The sequence below is a fragment of the Rhamphochromis sp. 'chilingali' genome (assembly GCF_963969265.1).
Source record: "Rhamphochromis sp. 'chilingali' genome assembly, chromosome: 2".
NCBI classification, from domain to species: Eukaryota; Metazoa; Chordata; class Actinopteri; order Cichliformes; family Cichlidae; genus Rhamphochromis; species Rhamphochromis sp. 'chilingali'.
The window spans coordinates 61,539,032-61,557,279 of record NC_137930.1 but is presented as its reverse complement, the minus strand read 5'-3'; the positions used below and the strand labels follow the sequence as shown (position 1 = coordinate 61,557,279).

General features: G+C 41.7%; 1 protein-coding gene across 3 annotated transcripts in view; it reads left to right on the top strand.

Moving 5' to 3' along the window:
- Positions 1-5,329: 5,329 nt before the first annotated feature.
- magi2b (membrane associated guanylate kinase, WW and PDZ domain containing 2b) overlaps positions 5,330-18,248 on the top strand; it is a 95,165-nt gene continuing 82,246 nt past the window's right edge. For 2 of the 3 annotated variants that reach the window (XM_080874751.1, XM_080874750.1), the window contains exon 1: positions 5,331-5,859. In XM_080874751.1, coding sequence (XP_080730877.1) covers positions 5,562-5,859 — 298 coding nt within the window. In that variant the 5' untranslated portion in view covers positions 5,331-5,561. Of the gene's footprint in view, positions 5,860-18,248 lie in introns of all 3 variants that reach the window. The other variant, XM_080874756.1, reaches the window with a different exon arrangement.

Genomic DNA, 18,248 nt, shown 5'->3' with positions numbered 1-18,248 from the left:
TCCGTTCCGTAGAAAGGGAAACGAACGTATGTAGTGGAAACCCAGATGTCCAAGCTTTACACTGGGACGTGAATGCATCTTACATTTGTGCGTCTTTGTGAAGCTTGCAGCGATAAATTTACCCCACGTGATCTGTGTGTGTCAGGCGATTCGTGCACACGTATTTAAGGTTTTAAAGCGAGGGGGAGATGCTACGTTTAGTTTTAGACGTTTGTACGCACAGAAAGGTTTTCGAAAGTCAAAATGATCGGATTCGTGAACTGAACGTAATAAATTATGCGTAAATGATCAGTATTTATTCAGGTTTGAATGTACGCATTTGTAAAATAGTTTTACGTGGAGAAACTGCTTTGTATAGCGTGTGGATTAACGCACACACAAATCATTGTACACATTTGTAAATCTTTGTTTACCCTTGTGGATCATATCCTATACATTTGCAACCCTTTCGAGGCCCATTTCTCTCCATACCCCTGAAGCAGAGAGAAATGAGTACCTCGTCATCTGCTGAGCCACTTCCTTTTTGAGGGTTGTCTTGTTTTTGCTTCAGCAATGTACCTGTCGGTGGTTTCTTCTCAACTGGATAGACTGAAGTTTAACTGACTTTGTGTCACTATCCAAATGCAGACAGGATGTGGCTGATGGAAAAACCAAATTCTAAAACAACTGTGAACCAGGAACAAAGCTAAATATATCAAAGAATACACAATGTAAGTATAAACATTAAACAAACCAGGGATCACAAAGAATATTACAATAAACTGAACTAGAAAGTCCAAGACTCAGAACAGATAGATAGATGGATGGATTCCTCCAGGAAATTCAGTTTCCAGTTGCAATAAATAATAATAATAATAACAATTAGAATAAAAAAATAAAGGGGGGGGGAATAAAATATGAATATATGTATAAATATAGCATATGAGCAAATTATACTGTGATTGAGTGTTCCCTTGAATTTTTAAGCTGTGTATGCTCCCAAAATCACTAAGAATCCATAAAAAGGGGACAATTTATATTTAAATGTATTTCTTTAAAAAGAACGATGCAGTTTAACATAGTTTCAACACGGAGCATGAAACTGATGTGCTGCGCATATAGTTTATAGATATTTCTAATTTCCAAATCTTGAACCTTTTCACATTCATAATCCATAAACAAAACTACAATATTTAATTAAATTACTAATGGCTTTTATTGCCTTAAAAACATACAGAATATACTACAGAAAACAGCTTCCATTACAAATATACTAGGCTATCTTTGGCACAGTGATCAGTAAGTCTGTGATTGTAGTTAATCTGTCAGAAATGTGTCTGTTTCATTAAAGAAACGGCTACATAAATAATATATCCTAATATTAACAGCTCAGCATAGGAAAATAAAAGCAACAACTAGCCCATCTAGTGTACGCTGTTAGTAACAGCATGTAACTAATAGACTGATGCCTGCTTGATGGTTATAAAGGAGACAAGGGGAAAAATTTAATCAGCAGTTTGGATATAATTAACAAAGATTGCTTGTGACAAAGATGCATTGGGCCTTCATATAAAATCTCCACTGGAAAGCCCCCGTGATTAGGGCTAATTAATCTTGAACTAGAGCGAGAAAGTGATTTTCTATCAAGCTGTGGTAATTTAAAGCAAGAACTGAAGCCCAAAATTATTTCCAGCATTCACAAGCTGATCAAAGGAATTAGTTTAGAGATAGTGAAAGGATTATCAGAACAACTGTCACATTCCAGTCTCTCTCCATATTTATATATTTAATAGACAGCTAGATGATGGCAAGGAACATCCCACAAATGGGTGGCAGCAGCAGCAGTGCCAAGGCTGTCTCCTATCTTGCAGACTTAGCTAAGCCATCGCCACTCAAGCACAATGATAGGGCATTAGCTGAGAGGAAACTATTTTTGGGGAGGCATTGTGTGATTTTAAAAGCTAATTGCAGGGTCATTTAGCTAATCCCTAAAGTCCTCCCGGGGAGATCAAACGGTGTGAATAACTTACTCAAAAACAAGGTATGTGTTTAAGGAAAAAGAGAAGGAAGGAACAGGGTGCCGGAGCAGACCACAAAGGGATCAAAAACCAGATGAGTGCAATAACCAGCACATTTTATATAAAGTTTGGTAGACTTGGAAGTATCAGTGTGAGATTCGTAAAGAAAAAACTTGCATTTAATGTAAAATATTAAGCCCACTAAAGCCAAGGAGAGGTTCTTTGCAGGACCACCTAATCTAAAATAACTGGTGCAGCTTCAAATCTCTGCTTTTGAGTAACATTTCTGCACCGAGCCGACACTGACACCACCACAGATCCACAGAAGCTAATATGATCTTAATCCTGCTTAATTTCCAGCCTCCTTTGTCTGGTTTGGTTTGGATTCAGTCTGGATTTTTTTTCTTTTTAACAGGTGTAATCTGGCATCGCAAGTTTCCCTTCATAATTAAATCTCATTGTGAGCTCGAAGAAAAAGCAAATGTGATTCAGTTGCCAATTCCCTAAAGCCATTCAGTCTAATTAACTTATTCTGTGTGTGTGTGTCTTGCGTTTGACTGTGAGTATGTGTGAAACAGATTTTTAGCTCCACTACACCCGTGGGTTCCTCATAGATGCGATCGTGTCATGTGCATGTGTAATTTTTAAAGTGTAAAATGCATGTCCCAAATATTGTTACAGTCTCATGTTTGCAGATGCATGCAGACACCCCTGGTCCCTTTTCCCTTAATCTGTGGATTGAATAAAGGTGATAAATAGTGGAGGAGACTGTGTGCGAGTGCCTGTGTGAAGGTGACCCCTCTCCCCCTCTGTCCTCGCTGAGCAATAAAAACAACTTAGTGTGCATTTTTTTTCTTTCCCCCGAATAGCAAATGCACAAAGCAGAGTCAATGAGGGAGGCGGTGAACTAAATCCATATAAGCTCTATTGAAATTCCCCCTCTGAGTGCGCAGGCTGCCTCGTGTTATTGTATTTTTGCCTTCTGTTGTTGGCAGTCTGCTTTAGGATGCTCATTACTTTCTGTCTATAATGATGATATAAAGTAATATCCGTATCTTTCTTCTTCCTCCCCCGCCCAGCATGCATAAACACGGCCACAAGCGTGTTTACAGGCCGCCTGAGATGGCCTGTATGGATGCCTTCAGGGTGCAGATTCACTGCTAATTCGACTGTTTTCTTCTGTTATTTGGACAATTCGGAGCAAACATCAGCATCAAAGTGACACTCAAGAAAAAAAAAAGGCGTATGTGTTCCTCCTCTTCAACCTCCTCCTAACACTGAAGCTGTGTCATTGTTCTCGAGTGGCCATACAGACACAGAGAGCTCCTGCTCTACTTTAGCATCCTGTCAGTAAAAAAAAAAAAAAATCTTGAAGTGCCAACGAGCCGCCGAAAGTGACTTCAAATTTAGCTGCTCGAGCTCAAAGCTTCGACAGCTGATGGCTTTTCTCTTTGTTCTTCTATCGCACTTCTGTTCACAAAGAGAAGGTCCAAAATAGTGAAAAACTCTGATCCAGATATAGATATATGAGCACAGGGGAAAAATTTAGTGTATGATTTATCCTGCCTGCACAAATATACAACTTATGTAACAAAGAGAGCGCCAGAGCAAGAGACTGCTCCACATTTGTATTCTCTTTGAAGGCAGCGTGAGCTGGTTTCATAATTTAGTGCAACCAGACCCAATAAATGAGCTGGTGTTGGAGTGAAAATGAAGAGTTTCAGTCCAGGCCAGAGGCCTCATGATGCTGCAATTCTGACGTCCACCAGTAGAGCAGAGCAAAAGCAAAACTGGGATTCATTTCCCCCATGGGTGTCTAGTCTACTAATCCAGCCAGTTTTCTGGATTATTCAGTAATATTTCTCTACTGCGATGGAGAAAATGAATCTAGTCTCCATCATCTGCTTAGAATTAGTGTCAGTGCCATCTGAACATCTGTATGACCTGAATGCTAAAAGAAACCCAAGTATGTAAAGATAGAGTCCACTGCTCCTTGTGTTTTATTCACTGGCTGCTTTCTGTGTACAGTAATGTTGTTTTGTAGGGAGAATGCTCACATTACACACACACACACACACACACACACACACACACACACACACACACACACACACACACACACACACACACACACACACACATCCAGAGTGGCAGTAAGAGGGACCATCCTCCTCAGTAGATTCAGACCAGCAGCTCTTGACTGATGCATTAAATATTGAACGCAACTTTACTTCACCCACTTTCAGAAAGTCATGCAAGTCATGAAAAAGTAATGGCAACAAACGGATTTGTCGTTTTGTGTTGAACTTGGATTTATGTCATCATAGTTATGTAACTGTGACCAACACAGAGATGGCGAACTTTTAACAAAACACAAGTCAGGATGCGACGCTTTTTTCTTCGCATTATAACATTTAAACAAACAAAAACAAATAAAAAAAAAACATTATAAAAACAAAAACAAACTTTTGTTTCTGCTCAACCATCCATACAATAAACCTGTTATGTGCTGTGTGGATGAATTACAAAATTCCAACAATGAATCCACGAGGGATGAAAAGCGCTTTTTGAAGCGCAATATTTAGGAATGTATGTTCATGTAATGGACAGTCGTGCATGTCAGAACCAGGTATTGATGCACGAGGGAGGGTGTCTGTATGGATGTGTGAGGGAGGCGGTTACTGACCAACTACAGCAGTTTTACTCTAAACTGCGTATTAGTTTAACCATAGTTTGGCACACCTCTGTGCAGGTTTCCCCGCGTACTGTGTAGATATTATATTTATTTAGCAGAATAAAATCGGCATTAATAAATCCTTTTGTTACCCCAAGTCTTATATAAATAAAGCCTTTTATTAATTCTCTCTAATTTTTAGATACAAAATTTTGTACTTAGTGTTAACAAACAACCATTAATCTCGAAATCACCACATCCCGGTGAACCTGCTGTCCCTGGTGTTGTCCCGCGTGGTAATGCAGCCTTTGGGTAGTCTTTACAAGCTTGTTGCATATTTTTTAGAAAGGGAATATTCTGGCAAAGTCCACAGATATATGAATTTTGCAGCGCGAAACCTGCTGTTTCTCACACTCCCCAAACGCACTTGCGTGTAAATTGCGCGTGAGCAAGTTTATACAGGCTATCACGCAGCGTACCATATTTCGTCCTACATGTGTGCGATTACAGTGAGCCCGAGGAAGCTCCCCTGGCAGTGTAGTAAGAGTGAAGCGCCTCCTGTGCTATTTCCCCTCCTCTCCATCCCTTTACGCCGAACCAGAACCATTCATCTCTCCCCTCCTTCAGGCTTCACATCCGGGTCATCCGCCAGGATCTGTCTCTTACGTCTGTGTGTCTGACAGAGTGATAATTATTTCAGTCCGCTGCCGTGCTGTACTGCAGCTCTCTGCCCGACTGCGCGGCTCGCAGAGCGGACACTGCGCCAGCGTGCACCGGTGATGATGGAGCCACGAGCGCCGTGAAGCTGCAGCCGCTCGCACAAAAGGCAGAGATGAGACGGTAGGAGGCTTTTGCAGGGGCTAGCCCGCGGTGATTAACTCGCCCTAACGATGTCGAAGAGCCTCAAGAAGAAAAACCACTGGACCAACAAAGTCCACGAAGCGGTGATAACCCGGGGGAAAGAAGGCGAGCTGGGGTTCGAGCTGAAGGGGGGCGCGGAGAACGGCCAGTTCCCCTACTTCGGCGAGGTGAAGCAAGGGAAGGGGCTGATCCAGAGCGGCAAACTGGCCCAGGATGAACTGCTGCTGGAGGTCAACGACATGCCAGTAGCCGGGCTCACTACCCGGGACGTGCTGGCCGTGATCAAACACTGCAAAGACCCGGTCCGCTTCAAATGTGTCAAGCAAGGTGAGATATGCGCTGGACGGGAGAGGGGCCAGGAGCGCGGATCCGCGGAGAGGCGTGCGTGTGTGGCGTGTTTGTGTAAATGAGTGTTGCTGGTTTGATTAAGATGTCATTCGTGCAGTCATCTGTCAGTCTGCATTAAAGCGAGAAGCCGGTGTAAACACGGACCTTTGCTAGGCTGCAGGCCTGTTTTGTTGCTGAAATACAATTACGAGCCGTAATGAAGGGCTCAGTCCACCAGGATCAGCAACTATAATGATTACATCGCAGCCAGGAGCAGCCGCGGTCTGTTTATCGCTGGTTCGATGCCTCCAGGCTGGAGGGGGTGTGTCCGTTTAGGCTTGATGCCACAGCCTGCGGTTTTCTCCTTTTTTTTGGTCGAGGACGCGAGGCCTTCGCTGTGGATCAAATGTTTTTCTTCTTCTTCTCTCTCTTCTCTTTGCTGGCTGCTGTACAGTCTGAGCAGACAGACATGCTTCACACAAACAACTGCTGCATGCCAGCCCAGATCAGTGCTGTTATTCCACGATACCTGCACTCCCATGAAGCTTTCATATTGATCACCCCCTTTAAAAATTCACTGGCATGTGCACATGTGGTGCTCATGAAATACTCAATAATTGTGCAGGTCATGCTTAGGGTAGCTTTGAGGGTGCTTTGATTAAAAAAACAAAATCAAAACCAAACTGTAGCCTCTGAAGATGGAGGGTTGTTGTGATGTTCCAGTGGATTTCTGGCAGCAGACTTGACTGAGTGACCTGCTTCTGTCAGCCAGTGTAAGAGCAGTCAGGGTGTCTGCGCAGAGAGAACATTGGATAGAAGTTAAAAGTGGAGGAGATGCTTATCATCGCACCCTCTGAGGTTCAGTTAAGCCCCAGTAAGTGGCTAAAAAGGGCTGCGTTCCCAGCTGCGAAATAAGCCTCAGTGTAGCTTGAAATCACGCAGTTTTTTAATTTTATTTTTGGACATTGCCAAGCATGTTTACAGAGGATTCGCCTGCTCTGTCTCAGTCCCTGTGTTTCCATGGGTTGCATCAACGTGATTGATTACTGAGTTGGAGCTGCTGACAGAGTGGGAGTGTGGTGTTGTGATGTGTGAGGGGTTAAAATGCTAATGTGCCTCTAACAGACAGGTCTATTCTCTTCCTCCCTCACTTATGCATTTAAACACGAGTCTATGCGTGTATTGAACTTCCCACCTCGCTGCTCTCCAGATGAACGTCGTCTTTGCCGAGAACGTCCTTGAGCCCTCTGCTGTTTGTGCACAGCTTCTTGTCCCCTTCACTACATATATTTTTTCGCTCCCTCTCCCTCTTTCTCTCCCTGTCATATTAGTATTTGACTTCCATCCAGTGGAGAGCGGAGTATATTTATGGAAGACAGTTGCTGACACACTCACGGCCCGCCGAGGAATCATCTAGAAGGAGTCCAGCCGCTCGACTCAGAGGCCACACACAGCCAAAAAAAAAAAAAATCAGAGATATGGATGTCCCGTCTGAGTGCACAATCACGTCTGCCCGACCGTGCAGACATGCACGCACTTACACGTTTTAACAGGCTATTTCCAGTCAGGTACACTGTAGAAAGCCCCGCTCCAGTCCCAGAGGGATCACTGCACTGGCAGAGAGGCCTGATGGACCTCCACATTGAGGTGACTCTGCCGTCACCTCCTTCATGTGCCTACATCACAGTCTTTTAGGAACTACGGCATTCAGACATGTTTTCACTGTGCTCTCATTTAAATCGATGGGACGAGGGAAGCCAGTCATGCAGATTTTACTGGAACAAACATGCATATTTGTTTCCCCCAAAAAATATCTGTGTTGGCAAATTTTTTTTGTGTGCATTGCACCACGCAGGTGTGAGCTGTCATTTAGGACGTATCACTTTCTAAAAGTGTCCATAAACATCATGTGTCAATCAGTCAAACTGCTTTCTTTTATACAGAAATTATTTAAGCGTGATAGCTGGATTGCCAACAAAGAAACAATTTCAAGTGCAGATCTCAGGGGAGTTGTTATTTATTCCCCATCTATGTTTGTGTGTGTGTTTAACTGCTTCAAAATTCTCACCCCTCTGTCTTGTAAATGAATGTGCTGTAAATAAATCTCACCATCAAAGCAACAAACTGCACCACAAAATACCAACAAAGCATAACAATTTCTACATTTTTTAAGCAATACTCTGGAACTTCCTGGCTGAACGGATAGCTGAGTGGTTAGGTCAGTCACTGCGTGGGTTCAAATGCTTTGTGTCATCTTCCGCTCTCTCCTAATTCCACCCTCCACCCCCCTAAAAAACCAAAAGCTTAAAACAAAGGGCCTTTTCACTGATGACACTGTGTCGTGTCATAGCTGGAGAGTCACGGATGTTATAAGAAAACGAGTGAGTCCACGCTGGTTCGCTGTTGGCGTGACACGAAACGAGGCCTGTTATGACAATTAGTGTGTTGTTGTTGAGCTTAAACTGCTCGTTTGTACATTAGATGTTGCTTGTGCCCGTTTGCACCTAATGATTTTGATGTAGAGCTCTCCTCCATGTTCATCACCTCATCCGGAGCGAGCGTGAGTGAGGTGCAAACGGCTGCTCGACTCAGTGAGGCAGATTTATAGAAGTGCCATGAAGATCACAACCGCAGAGGTGTTAGAACAGTATGGAGTGGAGAGAAGTGTGAATAAGTGTGTGTATGTGTGTGAGACAAAGTGAGAAAGACAAAGGTGGAGTTTTAAGAGAAGAGTGTGGTGGAGATGTGAGAAAAGACACTTGGCAAAATGGACTCTGTTCCCTCTTGTTGTTATTATTCATTCATTTATTTATTTATTTATTTATTTTACAGACGATGTCTGGCAGGTTCTTCATTCTTAGGCTACGTCTACACTAATGCGTTTTCGTTTGAAAACGCATCATTTTCTCTCCGTTTTGGCCTCCCGTCCACACTCAGATGGCGTTTTCCTCAAGGTAAAACGCAGCGTTTTGAAAACGTTCTCGAAAACGCATTCATTTCAAAACGGAGCTGTCCCGTCGCAGTGTGGACACTCGAAAACGCAGACTTAGTCATGTGATGCAGTCCATCCATCCATCCATCCATTTGCTTCCGCTTATCCTTTTCAGGGTCACGGGGGGCGCTGGAGCCTATCCCAGCTGTCATGGGGCGAGAGGCGGGGTACACCCTGGACAGGTCGCCAGTCTGTCGCAGGGCCAACAACAGAGACAGACAACCATTCACACTCACATTCACTCGCACATTCACACCTAGTGGCAATTTGGATTATCCAATTAACCTATCCCCACGAGTTGCATGTCTTTGGACATGCAGCTTGTTTCCAGTCATGTGACCAATTAAACAAAGATAGCGGAGTGCATTATACAGCAGTTGTGTGGATTGCTTTCAATTTTGACAGCCCTAAAAAAGATTAATATCACTTTGTACATGCTCCAGATATCTTTTCTTCAAATTCTTTAATTCTCACACGCTTTTGCGCATGCGCAGGACTGGAACGTAAGCGTTTTGGGCCGTTTCAATGTGGACGCGCAACTCTGTGAACATGACTGAAAACGCTAGTGTGGACGCAGAGCGTTTTCAGAAGAAAAGGCAGTTTTCAAATCTATCCGGGCTAGTGTGGACGTAGCCTTAAAAGCAAAATAATGTGTTTATGTCTATACCTGTGATGTTATCTTTCTCCCCTCACCCCAAATCAGTCGCAACAGATGGCCTCCCTGAGCTTGTTTCCTGTTAAAAGGGAGTTTTTTTCTCCCCACTGTCACAAGTGCATTGCTCAAAGGGGTCATTTGATTGTTGGGGTTTTCCGTATTACTGCAGAGTCTTTACCTTACATCTTGAGGCGACTGCTGTTCTGATTTAGTAGAAATAAAAAATGACAGCATGTTGAAAATGTTCAGTAATGTTTGGAATCTCATTAATTTTCACTGCTGTTTTCAGTTTTTTGGGGGAAAAAAGCCCCTGAAAAGTTATATGACTAAAACTTAATCGATAAACTTGGAGACAAATAAGACAAGTGGTAATATCAGCTGTTTTGGGAGCCTTTTTTCTCTCATTCAGATTCAGGCTGAATCTACAACAAGTCCTGATATAATTTACATACCAATAAGCAGAATATCAGAAATGCCCTTTTCCCTACTTGAAGATTCCTCCATATAAGAAAAGAAACCAACGCTGTCACTGCTTGTCTCTCTGAAATTTAATTTTCTCCCCTCCAAATGTAGTATATATTTTTGGCTCGCGGAGAAAAGTGTGGAGGTGGAAGACCCCGGGATGTTTTATGCAGTTGGGTTTGTGAGCACAATATGTGTTCCTTCTGAGGGAAAACAACATGAATTCAAAATGTTAACATGGCCTTTAACATCTAAGTGGAGCACAGTCAGCCTCCGTCACACTGTGCAGCACTCGCCCACAGCTTATACGGGGCAGGCCAGCAAGCTCGCGGTTCCTTAATGAAACTGTTAACTGGGATTCTGCAGACAGCAGTAAAAACATATGTTCGTCCTACTGATTGCATAAATTTGATGATCTGCTTTGTGAAGTTGACTGTTTCAAATCTGCAGTTTACAACAAGAACGCGGGCTCATTTGATCGCAATTTTGCTTCGAATTCGTTAAACATCACATCTTCAGTTTGACACAAAGGTCTTCTTTTAGATGTATGGTTGAGATGAGCGAACATTCATGAAGGCTTAAATGTGCACCTGTTAACTGCGTATGCATAGATGGAGTGATTATATGCTGCCTAAACAACCTATCAGCAAATAAAAATGATACTTATTGAAGTTTCTGTGTTGTGTTAACATGAATTTTGCACTGCTCAAGTTCAGACATGGTGTAATGAAGACCAAACAATTGACCCATTTCTTAGAATGAAGACTTCTTTGTTTCATAAGAATAATAGGGGAATAAATAACACCAAAATAAAGTAAAATATAGTAGCGTTAGCCTTAAAAATCTTTGTATTAGTAAAAATGTAGTTTTTTAGATGAACCTTAATTTTTTTTTAATCCTTGAAAAAGAAAAACATGCAAAAAGCTGAGACTGTGAGGAAATATTTCCTTCGGGATTAATAAAGTATTCTGATTCTGAAATATCTTTATTTATCAAAAAGGGATATTTTCAGGTTTTACAGCTGTGTGCAGACAGGGAGGTAGGCAAACCTTCGATTTGGTGGGTGTACTGGAATTTAGACTTTCCTTGAATAAATGAAGTGCGTAACAAATACTTCATTTTACCCCTAAAATCTTTTATAATAGTATGTTTGTTTTTGTGTAGCGGTATCCATTTTCCACAAACAAATGCAACAGGCTGTTAAGCTATTAAGGATATTGTTGTATGCGCTAAGCTTTTTAAGCATGTTTTCCAGTTTATTTCAGAGCAGAAAAAAACACACATTTGAATATTTTCATGAGTCTTTTCTGATGTCTTATTGCAATTTTTTTAAGACTCTAAAAAAGATATATTGATCCAAACACAGCACGTAGGAGAAATTGGAAAGCTTGACAGGCTTTCCAGGCATGGTTATGGTTGCTAAGCTCAGACTGAATAATCACTCTTTGGAGGCGTCGATGGTCACAAAGCACAAATCTCAAAGCTACTGTCCAAGCAAGGCCATATAAAACTGCTTATATAAAAAAACTAAACAAAATAGAAAATACAGTCACAGCAGTGTTGCAGCACAAAAAAGCTTAATGGTTGTTCAGTTAGCTTTTAATCTCTCTAAAATCTACACTTTGGGTCATTTTCTGATGTTGTCAAGTTTTCTGACTTGGCTGTCCAAGTGCTGCCAGTCCTCTTAATGATGTAAAGTACAGTATTGGGGGACAGATGGAGCAGAGGGAGAGAAGGCGACCTTCTTCTGCTCTCATGTCGCTTTGTTGATGAGAAGCTTGAAGAATCAGTGCATAACATCCTGTCTGCTCCGTTGGTATTAATAACTCACCAAGAGATGAGTTCTGTCAGAGGCGGAGGATGATTTTATTGAGGCTAGAAGCTGCTGGAGCTCAGCTCAGAGGATCAAACCCGAGCTCAGCCAGCCAATGACCAAATATCTAACTGGTCCAGTTAAGTGAATTAGGTCAATGTAATTCTCCTTAGCGTGGACACGCTGCATGGGACTGCACTGGGACTGTGCTGCAGCATGTGTTTGTGAGGTGCAGATAGAAGCCGTGTCTTTGTGTGAAAGACGTGACTGAAAGAAGGTTTTTGTCAAGTGATTTTCCCTAAATGTCATTCGAGTCATGATGTGATCAGAGTTTTTAAGAACCGTGACACCAGTTCGCCCGCCGTTCAGTTATTCTAATGTCAGGATGTGACTGGTTATGATGCCAGTTTTAGCATTTTTGCAGAATCTGTGACAGCACAGATTTTAGTGATGGATCGATGTGGCAATGCGACCATATGATGCTGTGTGAGGCTGCATTTCATACTGGCTGAGATAAACATCAAATTCTTATGATTATTCAGGATGAGTGTGTCTGAGTGCTGAGAGAGAGAGGGGGGGGGTGAAATATGCTGAGAAAGGAATTAAGTGCGAGTATGTAAAATGTATGCATGCACACATTCATTATGGGAACAATAGAAAGTTGTCTTTGTGTGCAAGATTTCAGCAATGAATCATCTCTTTTGATGAAATAACGTGGACACAAAAATGGTAAAAATACAAAGACGAAGCTGATTTTGGGGCATATTTGCTCTGACGGTTGTTTTCCTTGTTTGTTTTGTTTATATGACATATTACTTGACATTATGTTCATTGTTTATTTTACACTGAATTCTGAAAATTGGTTTTAAAAGCATGGCTGTATAAATAAATCTTAATTTGTGGGTATTTATGTTTTACACCTTACACCGCTGGCCACCTAGTGGAGCTTCTTTATCTTGTGACAACCGCAGTGAAAGTAATGTAATCAGGCTGAGGTGATTTTGCTTCGTAAGAGAAAAATGTTGTGCCTGTGTGAGATTTTCTTTTTTCCTTTTTGGTCTTTTACTGAATCAGCAACACGCTGCAAAATCCTCAGTAAAAGTAAAAGTTATGAATTACAAATATTGCCTAACTGCAAGTATATTAGGATACAAAACCTAATAATACAAGAAAATATTCTGTTGATTGAATGAACATTATTGCGCAAAGCTTCTAAATAATCCCTCATTTCTTTATATTTTGCTTCCAAGGAGAAGGACTTTCTTCTATATCTTCTAAAGAGGCCCTGAGCAATACTTCTCCAGGCTTTCTCAATGTCTTTCAAAGTTTTTCAATATTGGCTCCTTTTTCACTCATTTTCAGTACAGTCCTTGTATCTGGCCTTTCAGAGGATGTTTTATTTTTTTTCTACCGTTTAGGGTACGTAACACTGACCTATGAATCATTCAAGCATAAAAAAGGCACCAAAATCACAGGAAAAAACAGTGATGTGTCTGTATATAACAGACAACTTAAACTGTATATTTATTACTAGCAGTCTGTGACAAAAAATGAATTAAAGGATTATTCTATTCTAGCCTGTGACAAAAACTCATAATTTGTTCCCATTCCTTTAGTTGAATCTATAAAGAATGACAAAAACAAACTTGGCATATTTTGGCATGGTGTGCAGTGCGTTCTTAAAGAATTAAAGGAAATTGGACAAGTGGAGGACAAAAGAAGAAGTGGAAGGGCTAAAATCTATCTACAGCAGAAGAACAGCACCTGAATGTCATGTCCTTAAGAAATGATACAGGATCTGAGAGATGCATCTGAATCTTTGGTTGATCGATCTACTAGCAAAGCCTTATCAGAAAAGATGTAAAGATGCCATTCTTATGCCATTCACAAGGAACTGGGCTGAAAATCACTGGTAATAGATCTCTTTTGTTAAAGAATCTAAACAATTTTACATTTTGGCTTCACATTGTCATCAGTATGTACTGAGAAACTCAGGAGAGTAGTACAACAGTGAGTGTTTACAGCCATCTGTAAAACATCATCGAGCCTCTGCCATGTTTTGGGGCTGCATTTCAGGCAGTAGTGTTGGAGAGGTCAAAATTGATGGAATTATGAATGAAGAAAAGTGCAATCAGATCTGCAATTCTGGCGGGCGCTTGTGTATGTGTGTCTGATCCATATTGGTAACCACTGGTTTAAGCTGTATGATCCGGTCCATATGTTTTTCATATGAAGTTTTAGTTGGCTCTCAAATTTTTTGTGGTCTAAAAAGTACACAGAAATAAAAAGTGGCAAAAAATGGAAGTCCTCTAGTGTTTACATTTGTACGTAGACATGTATATTCACTACACTCTCCTACTGACATTCACATGCAACCCCTGTCACTTTACTCTTTTTCTCCCACTGTCTCAGTCAGCCGAGAGGTCTGAGGGTTTAATGAGGCGACTGTACAGCTGAGAGACACCACCACCTCTCACCTCCAGAGGTGGAGGCAGACAGCTCATCACAGCTGCCGCATGTATTTAGAGTCACTCGGTTTGTCTGGCTTTGCGCATACAATACCTCTCTGTGTGTTTTATAAGTCAGCAGGTCTGCTTTGAAAATGATATCTGCTGTATTTAGAAAACCTTCTCAGGGAGTCAGGGCTGTGGTGAAACAACAGCTTCCCTCCTACTTTCACTGAATCATATCTTATTCAGTCAGGCATGGCAGCACAGAAGGCAGCGCATGGTTTTCATTCATTGACATAGTGTGTATTAGCCAGCAGCGCTAATCTGATAGCTTCACTGTGGGCTTCAGATCTGAATGAGAAGGATTATAAAAGCTGGCGTCAGGAGCTACTCCGGCTGCTGCACTGAAACTGGTGGATGGCTACCAACAATGGCGTGTGATTTTCTGACTTTCTAAAGAGGCTCACTTTCATTCCCGAGTTGAATAGCTTGAAGTGGAGCCAACTCATACGCAGAGTACTGTGACACACGTCATGCACTATATATATAATATGTGTATACGTGTTTTTCATAACCACACCTCAGCTGTTTTGAAGACCCTCTAATTTTTTTGCTCTGCATCGGTTTATGCACATGATCATGAGTTCATTTCACTGTTGTACCTCCATACAATAAATTAATGGGGGGAAAATCCCTTTGTGTAAGGCTGCTCTGCTTAAATATGAATTTAAATTCCACTGCTGACTCAATCATGCTCATTGCAGCAGCAGGCAGCTTCCTGTTCTACTGGAAGAAATCTCGGCTGACGTGTTAAAGTGCTTCATTTACATTCTGGATCGTTTCATAACTGTAGCTAATGCTTCCTACCAGTAGAGGACAGCATCTGTCTAATCAGTTTTCAAAGGAGCAGCTCTCTATCTGCTCTGACACTCTCACAGGAAGTTTAATAGTAGCAGACTGAACTCCACTGAGTTCAAAAGTGTTGCATTCAGTAGTTGCACTGAAGCAACTCTGCTGTTTGAGATGAATGTGCAAGTTTCTGTGTATAAAGGCGAGCCTGTCACTGACTAATTCAACATAAAGAGCATCAAAGATAGCAGGAACTGTAAGTTGTGTCTTTTAAATTGTAAAAAAAAAAGGACCAAAATCATGTTCTTATAGGCTACAGAGACACAAGTTTCCCACCTGAACTTATTTAGTCTTCTAGTTACGAAAGTTAAATCCTTCTCTGAGCTCAGGGGCCAAGATCCGATCAAACTCATACAGTGCCTTCTGATATCTTTAAAAAATGCCACTAGACACAAACCTTTTCCCAGAAGAGACATTCTTTTGGTTACCCTGAATGATCCGCAACACCCAGCAGAGACAGACATCTGTCTCTTTGTGGGGGATTTTTAAGGAAAATTGAAAATGGTTTGCATTAAATTCACTGAAGCAGAAACCTAGCCTGCTAAAAAAAAAAAAAAATTCTAATAATATCTCTTGTGACAGGGCTGAAACCTTATTTGAGAAGATCTTTGAGAATAACTCAAACCTTGGATGACTCAACCTGTCAGTCCTTTACTTTGTTATGTGCTTTGTCATTTTCTAATTTTGACTCTTAAAATTGTGCTTATGGGAGAGACTAACAAGGATGCTGTTTATACATGGTGTTTGTAAAGGTTTGATCAATCAGAAGGGAAGATGCACTTTATTGGCAAAAGTATTTGCTCGTCTGCCTTCACATGCATATAATCTTAAGTGACATCTCATTGTTAATCCATAGGGTTTAATACGATGCCAGCTCAACCTTTCCAGCTATGAGAGCTTCAACTCTTATGGGAAGGCTTTCCACAAGGATTTGGTGTGTTTATGGGAATCTTTTGACAATTCTTCCAGAAGAGTGTTTGTGAGGTTTGGATGTGAAGGCCCGGCTCACAGTCTCTGCTCTAATTCATCCCAAAGGTGTTCTGTTGTGTTGAAGCCAGACTCACTCATCCATGTCTTTATGGACTTTGCTTTGTGCACCGGTGAGCAGTCATGTTGGAACATGAAGGGGTCATCCCCGAAACCTTCCCACAAAGTTGGGAGCATGAAATTGTCCAAAATGTCTTGGTGTGCTAAGCATCAAGAGTTCCTTTCACTGGAACTAAGGGGCCGAGCCCATCTCTTAAAATATAACCCCACACCATGCTCCCCCTCCACCAAACTTTACACTTGGCACAATGCAGTCAGACATGTACCGTTCTCCTGGCACCCACAAACCCAGACGATCAGATTGCCAGGCTGAAAAGTGTGACACTCCAGAGAACACACCACCACTGCTCTAGATCCAGTGGTGGTGTGCTTTGCATCAGTGGATCCAATGGATCCAAGCCTTACATCACCAAGCACCAATGTTTACATTGGTGCCTGGTGATGCAAGGCTTGGATGCAGCTGCTCGGTCACTGAAACCCATTTCATGAAGCTCTCCACACACTCATCTTGAGCTCAGCTGAAGGCCACATGAAGTTTGGAAGTTTGTAGCAACTGACTCTGCAGAAAGTTGTCGACCTCTGAACACAAAGCCCATTTGCATCTTCTGACCCTGCTCTGTGCTTTTAGGTGACTGAGTTGCGGTTGTTACCGAAAGTGAGGAAACTTCATAACTGGACTTGTTGCAGAGGTGCCATCCTATCACCGTACCACGCTGGAATTTACTGAGCTCTTGAGAGGGTCCAATTCTTTCAAAAATGTTTGTAGAAGCTGTTTTCATCCCAAGGTGATTGAGTTTATTCACCTGTTGACATGGAAGCTATTGGAACACCTGAATGATCAATGATCTGGATGAGTGAGTGAGTACTTTTGTCAATATAGTGTATGTTGCTGTCCTTTAACATTAGCATTGACAAATGTTCAGTGTAGCCTGGTCAGACCAAGATATTAAGTGTATTATGCTTAGCTGTTTACTGCTCCAATTGTGGAATTTATTAAACTTCTGGACTTTTACTGCCAATAATTTGGAGTTGATCCTAACGAAATGGTAATCACCTTGATGATGAGTCAGTGGAGCATGCCTGAGCTTAAAAGTATTTTCCACCTGACTTGTTAGGGTCAGAGTTATGGCCATTTCTCGCAGACTTTATGAGCATGGTGTCTATTACATTCTTGTTCATATAGTTCATCCTTGCAAGCTGTAATGGAGAAAAGAAAGGAGCAATCGGGTCAGTACAGTGGAGTTGAATTCAATTCATTTTAGTTTGGATTTAGCAGCATGAAGGGCCCCTTAATCACTACAGACAGGGTTTATTAGACTATCAGACCATAGCAGCCAAGTGATGCATTGGAGAGCAGAATCATTATGATGCTCAGAAGGTGGCCTTCTCTCAGCCACAGTCGCAATTATTAATTTTTTGTATTGACAGGAAACACACCCATGCTGGTTTTAACCCCTCAGGAAATCGACTGCTGCACCCCCAAACTGATGAGTTTCTTATTACTCTCCACTGCCTCTGGGGTTTCTTCATATCTCACTCTCTCTGTGTTTTCTACCCATTATTGTTACTCAACTTTCCCACATCTGCGAACCAGCGGATGAAGCGCTTGAGCCGTGCACATTTTACCCTGTTTTTGTCTTTTAATTGGTCTTTCTTTATTTTCCATTAAGAGGCATGCTGCTTGTTTCCGACTGAGTCTTTGGAGCGCTGCTTGAATACAATGAGGAGTGACGGGAAAAAGAAGGCAGTACAAGTCTAACAGAGTTTTTTTTATAGTATGCGAATCCAATTGCCATAATTACCACAAATTTGATAGATGTGTATCTGTGGAGTTGTATTAGCTCAGCGTCGCCAAGCAAAGAACTGTGAGGATATATTGTGTATTATTTGTCCACCAAAGAGCTACAGGTGGGTTTGCTGCACCTTTTAAGTGTTGACCGCTATGCATTCTGTTCTTATGCAGATAATAAACCCCAGCACAAATAGATAAACAATCCTTCACACATAATTTTCAACACAACGCAGAGTGGAGGGGCTGTTTGCTAACAGTGAGGTGTAACT